This window comes from Micropterus salmoides, unplaced genomic scaffold, assembly GCF_014851395.1.
Source record: "Micropterus salmoides isolate LMB-PRFRI ecotype aquatic unplaced genomic scaffold, ASM1485139v1 Ms_hic_scaffold_15, whole genome shotgun sequence".
Taxonomy (NCBI): Eukaryota; Metazoa; Chordata; class Actinopteri; order Centrarchiformes; family Centrarchidae; genus Micropterus; species Micropterus salmoides.
Genome location: NW_024040596.1, coordinates 20,753,905 through 20,763,516, shown reverse-complemented (window position 1 = coordinate 20,763,516; position 9,612 = coordinate 20,753,905). Strand labels below are relative to the sequence as shown.

General features: G+C 40.9%; 1 protein-coding gene across 1 annotated transcript; it reads right to left on the bottom strand.

The window, feature by feature from the left end:
- Positions 1-4,648: 4,648 nt before the first annotated feature.
- Positions 4,649-8,138, bottom strand: zic2a (zic family member 2 (odd-paired homolog, Drosophila), a). Its single transcript, XM_038720986.1, has 3 exons — positions 7,166-8,138; positions 5,875-6,038; positions 4,649-5,673 (listed from the first exon to the last, which is right to left on the bottom strand). Exons 1-3 carry the CDS (start codon positions 8,136-8,138, stop codon positions 5,479-5,481), a joined length of 1,332 nt encoding a protein of 443 aa, XP_038576914.1. The 3' UTR covers positions 4,649-5,478.
- Positions 8,139-9,612: the final 1,474 nt, after the last annotated feature.

Genomic DNA, 9,612 nt, shown 5'->3' with positions numbered 1-9,612 from the left:
GTCATGCCAAGATTTCTGCATGAAAGGGAGAGTGTTTAGCTTTTGAGGCTATTTGTGCTTCTGACTCTGTAGTGTTTGTGTCCGATGGGAGGTGCCTGCGCCAGCTTCCTTAAAGGAGCAGGGGGTTTTGTTTGTTTCTCCGCCGTGCCAGGAGAAGTGACAGCCATTCCGGCTCTTTCACAGAAACACATTCATCTGTGTGAGAAAGGCGGCCGCTGAACTCAGATGAAAGGCCACGGGGGCTGCGTTGCACAGGAAGGCAGACTGTACATCGACTTCAGTACAAACACAACATAAGCCATGTCAATGACAGACAGACAGAAAGACAGACACAGACAGATTCAGAGAGAGATTAGGGGGGACAGAAATAAAGAGAGAAAATGGAACTAAGAAATATTCCTTTCTTGAAGAAACACAAGCAAACAGTAATGGCAAACAATGAATAGGGTATAAGAAAGAAAACATTGCAATAATTACACTACACTAAAGTTAATATGTTGATTGATATTAATTATGTATCTATTTGACTTTGTAATAAGATATTGGTCTCCAGACTGACCTCTGGTCACCATGAAGGTCCTATTACAAACAGCCTCCTTTTGACACAATCATTACATTAAAACATTTCTGGGCCACTTTAATTCATATCAGGCCACACAAATTAACATTTATTTTTAGTTTATGTAGTTAAAACAGGAAAGAAATAAGCCACATTATGCCTGTAACAAGTACTCTTTTTTATTGTTGAATAATTGCATTGAATGTTGTGTAAAATGTATTAACCATGTTAAAATAGTTTTTTTTTCGGCGAAGCAGGCCCACTGTTTGAGGTGACAACAACACAGGCCGGAGGACACTTTCATTTCTTGCAGTTCATATTCAATTAGAGGATACGGCTTTTGTTTTAAAAGTTTTCTGTCAAAACATGGTTGCCGACGACCTAACTTAATAGTGTCTCTACTGTTAATAGTGTTTCTACTGAGGAGACCCATTTGGAAAGTAACACACTGAGAAACGAATTTGGTTTAAAAGATACGAATTTAAGGTGTGCTCCCTAATTAAAATGTAGGTACTGACAGATTTCATAATGATGATAATCGCAAAAAGGAAGGCCTGTAAACAGCAGGTCATTTTAACGTCATCTAAAACATGTGACATCTACTTCACGTGTCATTTTATTTAAATAGCACAAGAACAAACGCGTTCAGAAGAAAAAGGTCACTGTGTATGTGCCTTATATAATTTCTTCCACGGGATTTATTTTTTTATTTTTAGTAAATTGTTTGTTGACTTGCAATGATTATTATTCATTTTGGCCTTTATATTGCGCTAGGGCAGTCTATTTATTTATTTATAAATTTGCCTTGTAATAATTCTTACTGTGTGTAACTATACCTACACATATATTTTATTTTACAGCACTCTCTTTTGATATTTAAATCCACCTAGTTAGTCCTTAAACGCTTCATCCTTCACAATGTGCGTTATGACGTGTCATATTTAAAAGAAAGGCAGTTTTATCAGACTTGACATGGCTGTCTTGAATAGTTAGATGTCACCAAGCTTCATTTAAAAAAAAACATTTTCATAAACATAAAACCAACAAAAAGTTTGCCTCTAACAAACAGAAAAAACAATGACACACATATATATATATATATATATGATGAAGTATTAATGACTAAGAGCATTAACCTATACTGTGGAGGTGTCTTGGGCCTGCTGGTGCTTTAGTTTTATTTTAAACTTTAAAATTGGATATATTTATACAAAATCACAGAATTTGTTACAATAATTATTTACAGTACACGAAAAAAGTTAACCGTGGACAATAAGTGAAGTTTGTGTGTGTGTGTGTGTGTGTGTGTGTGTGTGTGTGAGAGAGAGAGAGAGAGAGAGAGAGAGAGGTGAGAAGAGAGAGAGAATTAATCCATTATTATCAAAACACAACCAAAAACACACTGATCACACTGGTGGTATACAGCACAAATGACCTGACCTGAAATGACTGACAGGTGTGGTAGACCGGCAAGTACAGTCTAGGACAAATAAACATGCGCGCGCGTGCGGCATTGCTTGCTGTAACCATTCCCTGGAGGCTTACAATCACAACCGCTCCTTGCTTCGCCCTCTTACTCAAACGTCAACCGAACTCCCACTACAACCACAGTGAAGCGTCATTGAAAGAGTCTTGTCCCAAATATCGACATACTGGCTTCTGTCAACTGGTGATCAAAAATGTTTCCCCAAAAACAGCAGTCTCCGCCTCTCTCGCTGTCTCACTGGCTCTCTCTCTACCCCTCTCTCCCTCACACACACACACACACACACACACACACACACACTAGCGGGGTCGCAACACTCCTCTTGTGTTAAATAAGGTTGTGTGAAATAAGACATCCAGTAAAGCCTGAATAAATACTTGTCATTCTAAAATTATTTGCTCATGCTGTATTCAACGAATACACACTCCATCTCGCTTTAAACTGTTAATTCAATGTTGTTTTCTTAAAATAGCCTACATCATGAATCCAGGTAAAACCCAGAGGTGTCCCTGTTGATTTTCTTTTATTGAATAAAAAAAACGGGGTCAGCAGGTTTAACTTATAGTCCTGCCTCCCTGCAGCCTGGGCGTGTAGGCCTAACCATTGTAACTCTTCTTCTGTCTGGGTTGAGTTATGTGAGACAAGGACCGACACTCACTTTAGTTTAAGAAAACTCTGTTACTCTGTTAACGCGACTGTGACTAGGCATACACTAATGAAGAAAGTTCAATTTGCTCGTTAACTTAATGACCTCAAAGATTTCCTCCTGAACTTTGGCCTGAGTCCAAGTGTGGGTCCTGAAAAACATCCCCTATAAAACCTACAGGCCCAGCGTGGCAGGTTGTGTGTGTGCTCTTACAGTACAGTATCCTTACAGTACAGACAACCATGTACAAAGAGCTGTGAGAAGCGGGGGGGAGAGCGTTTCCTTCTCCACGGATCAATATCAGCGCAGCTGGAGCCGAACAGGAACCGGCATCTACACACTGTGTGGAGCTGGCCTTTACCACTTCCTACGGGTCACATCTTCCTCCACCGGAGAGGTCACCGGGCCAGCCACTGAAAGGACCGTTAGGAGGTGATTTCAAATAACTAAATAAGCTGCGTATAAACCACTGTTTTTCTCATCTACACCTGGGACATAGAGACACTCATCCCAGTTTAGACACTTTTTTCCTTTTGCGAAAACATAATTTGCCCTCTTTTGACTGGCTGAAAATAGAAATATGTGAGGTATGCCATAGGAAACTTATGAAAGGATTTTTCAGGAGAAAAAAAAACAAATTCTTTTCCTTCATTTTTTTCAGGAGGTTCTGATTGATTTTAGTTGATATAATTGCCTGGTTGTAATCAGCATCGCCTCCCTGGAAATCCTACCAAGCTTTTTATTTACTAGATAATTCTGTGAGCCAAGTAATGTGAGTAGCTTTTATAAAAGGAGACAACGGTGCCTGCAGTCTTGTAGCTCCACAACACGGACAGTGCCACTTGCTGCCTCAGCGGAGAGTCGGCCTGCAGCGCATTTCCGCCATCACAAACAGGTCCTACTAAGTGTTTTCTATGTTTCTGAAGATCTATAAAGCACGACTCATACAACAATAATGACAGCAACTTATTCATACACAAGCATGCGCAGTAAGCGGAGGCCAGCTTGCAAAACAACAAACCAAGTAACAAACAGCTAAATAAATTTCTCTAGCCGGTTTAATTCATCTATAGCCTTAATTTATGCTTACTATTTATTCTTCAAAGAGCCTCAGATCTGTATGAGCAATGCAAGCTCACTGATGGCAATCTATGCCATTATCTTCACTCAGCACTACAAAACGTCAAATTAAAACAAACACGCCTGAAGCCTCTTAAAAGCATCTACATTAATAACAGAACTGCGGAGACATATGGCCATCTCCCATAACAGCTTACAACTAGAGCACGAAGAAGCTCTCCTGGACTAAGTCGAGTCAAGTTCAAGTTCACCATCTCCTGTGCAGTGGAGTGTCCAGCATGGGGGGAGGGGTTGCATTTTAGGGCTGTGTTTTTTCAAATAAACTGACCTGGGAGAATATAAAGTGACAAGATATGATATAAAAAAGAGAAACGCTGTTTCTCCTATACAAACAGACTGGCAGACACTTAAGCACTGAGTGTGCAAAATAAAAATGCTTACTTTGCATAAGCTTATTTTCTTCATTTAAATTCAAAATGTTAAAACTCCAAATACAGATGCTTATAAATAGTTAGTACTGACTTCCTTCTTATATGGGTTGTGTTTCTCTTCCGAACAATTCTGAATATGTACGCAGTTCACTTAAATTCCCAAATCTCTTGTTAATTTTAGCACCATAACAGCCACAATGTCTAGGGCCTGTAAACAAACAAAGCTTGAGGTAAAACACCATAATGTTCTTGAGCCTAAGGACAAGAATTGAGAGCAGGAAGAATTTAGAGAGTTCATGACTAAGTTATACCATCTGAGACGCAATAAACTTCCCTGAGAATGCCTGATTCATTCCAAAACAGACAAAAAACTTCCCAAACAAGATGCAACTCACTAAACTGCACCAACAACCAACAAAATAGAAAGCATGAGAAAGCAAAGGAAATATTTAGCACTTGCAACACCTTTTATTATATTTGTATGCAGTAAAATTCTTATCACAATAAGGAAGAAAACACCTCTTAAAACTTTGAACAAAAGCACATAACGAAACAACTGCCCATGTTTAGCTCGTAATTGTACATATTTATAGTAAAGAAACATTCTTTATAAATACTGTTTCATCTGTAGCAAGTAAATACCATAATTTAATTACAAATGGATAAATATGGCAGTTGATATTTACAAAAGGAAGGGTGTAGTTACAGAAAATCGAACGGCACAACGTTTATTTTCCTCACAATCTTCCAGATAGTATTTCACAATTCAAACTTGCAAAGCACAAAACATCACAAGTTAAGCCCAGCAAACTAAAATATACATTCACAAGCATAATATTGTGGTCTGTTTGAGTTAAATGTTAACTTTGGCACTCTTTCCAGTTTATAGATGTTTAGTATAGTACAATCAATTTGCCTTAGGATCACAATATTCAACATTATAGTACAATTTTATCGTAATATGTGCACTAAAAGTCCAGTTAGAGAAATAGCTACCATTGAAGGAACATCTATACACCAAAGACTGACAAACTATCACAACCAATGGGAAAGTGGGCTTTTAGTAATTATTTACAATATGAAATACACCTCGACTATAATACATATTTTCCTTTGTTGGTAATCCTCATTATCCCTGGTGAATCAAAAATAATGAAATCAAAAATAAACAAATGTAACAAATGTTTGTGTGCCTCCTGTGTGCACTTGTCCCAATCTCCTGCTGGATGGTCCAGTGCTGTGAAATGAGTGTGTGTTGCTTCATTTCAGCTTAGTCCTAAACATACCATTCACTGAAATTGGAGGATAGGCCACTGTGGCTGGTGGTGTTGTGCACAGCTGAGGCTGGAGACATGGTGGTGTTGCTTTGGGTCTCAGTGGTGGGAGACACCAGGCCTGGGGGTGTGGAGGATTCATAACCAGAGCTGGCTGCTGGTGATGAGTCTGACGCTGGTGGGGAGGCTTCGTGGACCTGGGAAAAAAGAAAGACAAATAAGTATTCACAAATCCAACATGTGCTTTACAAAAAGAAAAGCTGTTGGATGAAGATGGGAATGAATTATGCACACTCTAAAACGCTATCAGTACTGTAGTCATTTGCGTGCATTACAGAGGCCTGACATACATACAAATGCAACAATTCAGCACACAGTTCTTGACATGAGGTATTTACCTTCATGTGTTTCCGTAGAGAGCTGGGATGTGTGTAGGACTTGTCGCACATTTTGCAGAGATATGGCTTGTCCGACGTGTGAACATGCATGTGTTTCTTTCGATCGCTGCTGTTTGCAAACCTTCTGTCGCAGCCCTCAAACTCACACTGGAACGGCTTCTCTCCTACAGGAAGAAAAAAAGGAAAAACACTGTCAGATATATACTTTTACTAAGAAACGCCTCGGGCTGAGTGTGTAACTACAAGGAGCTGTGCCGCTTATTGGGTGCGTAAAATTCAAATGCAAAAGTTGAGTGTATGGTGCCATGGAAGTGTTCCCTAAAAATAACCATTTTTAAAACAACTCACATCATGATCCCAATTGTGCTAGAATGCTTAAACGCTTATTTTAAAACGAGATGGGGGAGCTTCTACATCTTATTTAGCCTAAATAATGCGCATAGTGATTTGGAGGGGGTGGGAGAGGGGTACAAGGCCGTCCTCAGTAGGCCTACAGAAGGCGTACCATTTGCTGGGAGACAATAAAAATCTAATTAGCACCTGACCAATTTCATGGCACGGCACCATAATGTATTTCCCAAGAAAATAAGTCCAAATGTGAAAGGCTGGTAATGGCCCTGTCTAGCACCTTAGCTCCTATCAAAGGGACGCATGAGGAAAACAAAAGGCAATCCTTAAGCATGATTAATACCACTGGTGTTGTGCTTGGCTAAACCTTCACCACAACACCACAAATCCTAAACAAACAGGAATTCAGTACAAATAATTTATCTAAGGGCAAATTACGGCAAATCTATGTGATAAAGGGAATAATAAGAATAGTGTGAGCTATAAAAAGCGCAATATCGAGAACAAACTACATTAAAACCTTGTGTTATGACGATGCAGGCAACACGCTCCCACTGACCCATTTTTAAAGTTTACCCCAAACAATAAAACATCGACAGACACATTTTTTTCTACACGTTTGGAGAATGTTTTACGACAGAATAATTGTTAAAATGTGCCTGGTGTCATTAGTACAATGAAGACATTATTTCGCTAATCTAATCCCATCTCACCTCTCTCTATCTCTCCTGGATTTACTCCTAAATCTACTTTGACTGTTTCTACGAATACTATCTACTGTAGCAGTCTAAAATAGCCACTGATAATCAGGATCTTAATTGTTTTCTCTTGACAGGGCACATATTCACAACAGCCAAATGCACGTTCAACAACAATAAAAACAATCATACTGATTAACCAAAAATCTATTTTAAGAAGCCGTTCACGGCATTGGGATAATTACCTGTATGTGTTCTCTTGTGTATCTTCAAGTTTTCCGACCGTGCGAAAACCTTCCCGCAGCCGGGGAAGGGGCAAGGAAAGGGCTTCTCCCCGGTGTGCACCCGAATGTGGTTCACCAGTTTGTATTTCGCCTTAAACGGTTTGCTCTCCCGGGCGCAATCCTCCCAGAAACAGACGTGGTTGGTCTGCTCCGGTCCACCGACATGCTCCACCGAGACGTGTGTGACCAACTCATGCATGGTGCTAAAAGTTTTGTTGCAACACTTCTTTGGGTTGCTGAGCTGCTCGGGGTCGATCCATTTGCAGATGAGTTCCTGCTTGATGCACTGTTGCCTCATGTAGCGGAAAAAGGCACCGGGGTGGTGGTGGGCTGCCATGTTCATCCCCATGTTCATATTCATGGAGCCGTACTGGTTGTGGAGCTGCGCGGCCGAGTAAGGGTCGGTCCTCGGGCTGGAAACCTGGTGGTACTGGTCGGAACGTCCGAAAACTTCTCCGGGTAGTCCGAGCCTCATTTGCCCGTTCAGGACATTAGGGGATCCGTGGGACCCATGTTGGTCGTGGATCCCGGGGAACAGAATGTGGCCTTGAGTGTCTGTGTGGGAGTGATGAAGGGATCCCGCCGTGGGGCCAAAAATAGTATGCTGGCCGCTCGCCGGAGAGGATTCTCCGAAGCCACGACTACGAAAGAGAAAGTCCCTGGTGGAGTTGAAAGGAGAGCTTGCATACGACGTGACATGAGCGGCGTGAGCCCCCAACGCCGCAGCGGGGTAGCCCGGCGCCTGGGTGGTGAAGGCAGAGCTCTGTCCCGGAGAGAGATCATGGTTCAGCTTAAACGCACCCATGTGTGCGGAGTCTACAAAGCTATTTTGTGCCAAACTCAAGTCTCTCTCCTGCATCTCGCTCGCAGAGTGGTGCCTGGCAAATGACCCCACTCCCAGTCCGGGGAACTGGTGACCAGCATCCAGTAACATTATTTCAGTAAGCGATTTTTTTTTTGTTGCTTAAATCAGCGCAGGGTGCAGGTCTACAGCGGGTAAGTTAAAGAACAAAATCAAATGTTGATGCTGGCAAGCAACGATTCAACTTCCAACCTTGGAATCACCATATCAGGCGTGATTTAAAACGCTGCTCCGCTCATGAGGGGGAAATCAGCTCGGCTTACCGCACACTGAATTTACTTCTAGTTAACTTGCGTTTCAAAAATCCAAATGAAACGAAGTGAGGAGTTTCCTTGTGTCCTCTTCTCCTGACTGCGACAGTTGGCTGAGTTAAAATGCACACGACGAATTAAATAATTATCTTACTAGGTGTCCTCTGCGTAGACAGGGCGAGAGTAGTTGGAGCATCTCAAAAATCGCTGCTGCGATTGGGTATGTATTTATTTCTCTGGCTCGCCTATGTTTATTGCGGAGTGTCCCTGTTTCTCCGTGGACTGGCTCTACCTCTTCTTCCGCCCCCTTTAACTGGAGCCCGTTCATTCATTCCTCGCAGTCTCATTGGCCACTGCGCCTCATCAATCCCAGGTGCCCCTCCAATAGCAGGTAGCGCTTTGGCGACTTAATAGTGCAACGCCATTTTCCACTAATAATTACCGCCTACTTTTAGGAGAAGATTTAGGGGGTATACAAGCGAGAGGATCACGACAAGAGAGAGGAGAGAACCTGTTTTGTTGTTTATATTCCGTACGTGCCAAGTTGCAGTAGGATAGATAACCAACAAAAGATAAAAATGAGGCATTTGATGAGAAATAATATTGTAGATGATACAAATGTTTAGAGCAGGCAGTTAAAAAAAGTTAATCTGTTAATCTAAATATAAAGCAAAACCTCTGTGAATTTAAAATTTGGAAAGCAGAAATGATCACGCTCCTATCAACCTACACAGAGAGAGCCCTGATATTAAATGTATGGCTAACAAATAACTACCATGATATCAAAAACAACACGGACAGCGCACTATGTTCAGTCCGCCTGGCAGTATAACTGCAGAAGATACGAGACTGGTTTTATTTCCAGGCATATTCTCTTCTATAGCTTGAATATGAAATAATTTTGTTGACCTCAAAAGTCTACTAAAATACTATTTGGCAAAAAAAAAAAAAATGCAAAACAGGTTAATGTTCTAATGCAAAACATTAGACTTGCTTTTTAAATAATGAACTCAATGTACAGCTGTACCACCTGTCCCTTTTTTTTAATAGAAACTAGTATCAGAACCAATTAGAATACATTCTTCTATTTAAACATAGAAAATCTGAAATGCTGATATATCGTAATAATATCTTAGGTCAGGGTTAATAAAGTTAAGAGAATCATTCAAATCTGAGAAATTCTCGCCACTTAATTCTCCACAGCTGAAAAACCTTGTGTGGCTCCATATGGAGTCCAGTGGTTTTTCACTGGTTGTAGAACCACAGCTGGGCCTTTAGTGGTGCTCCAGCGTTCA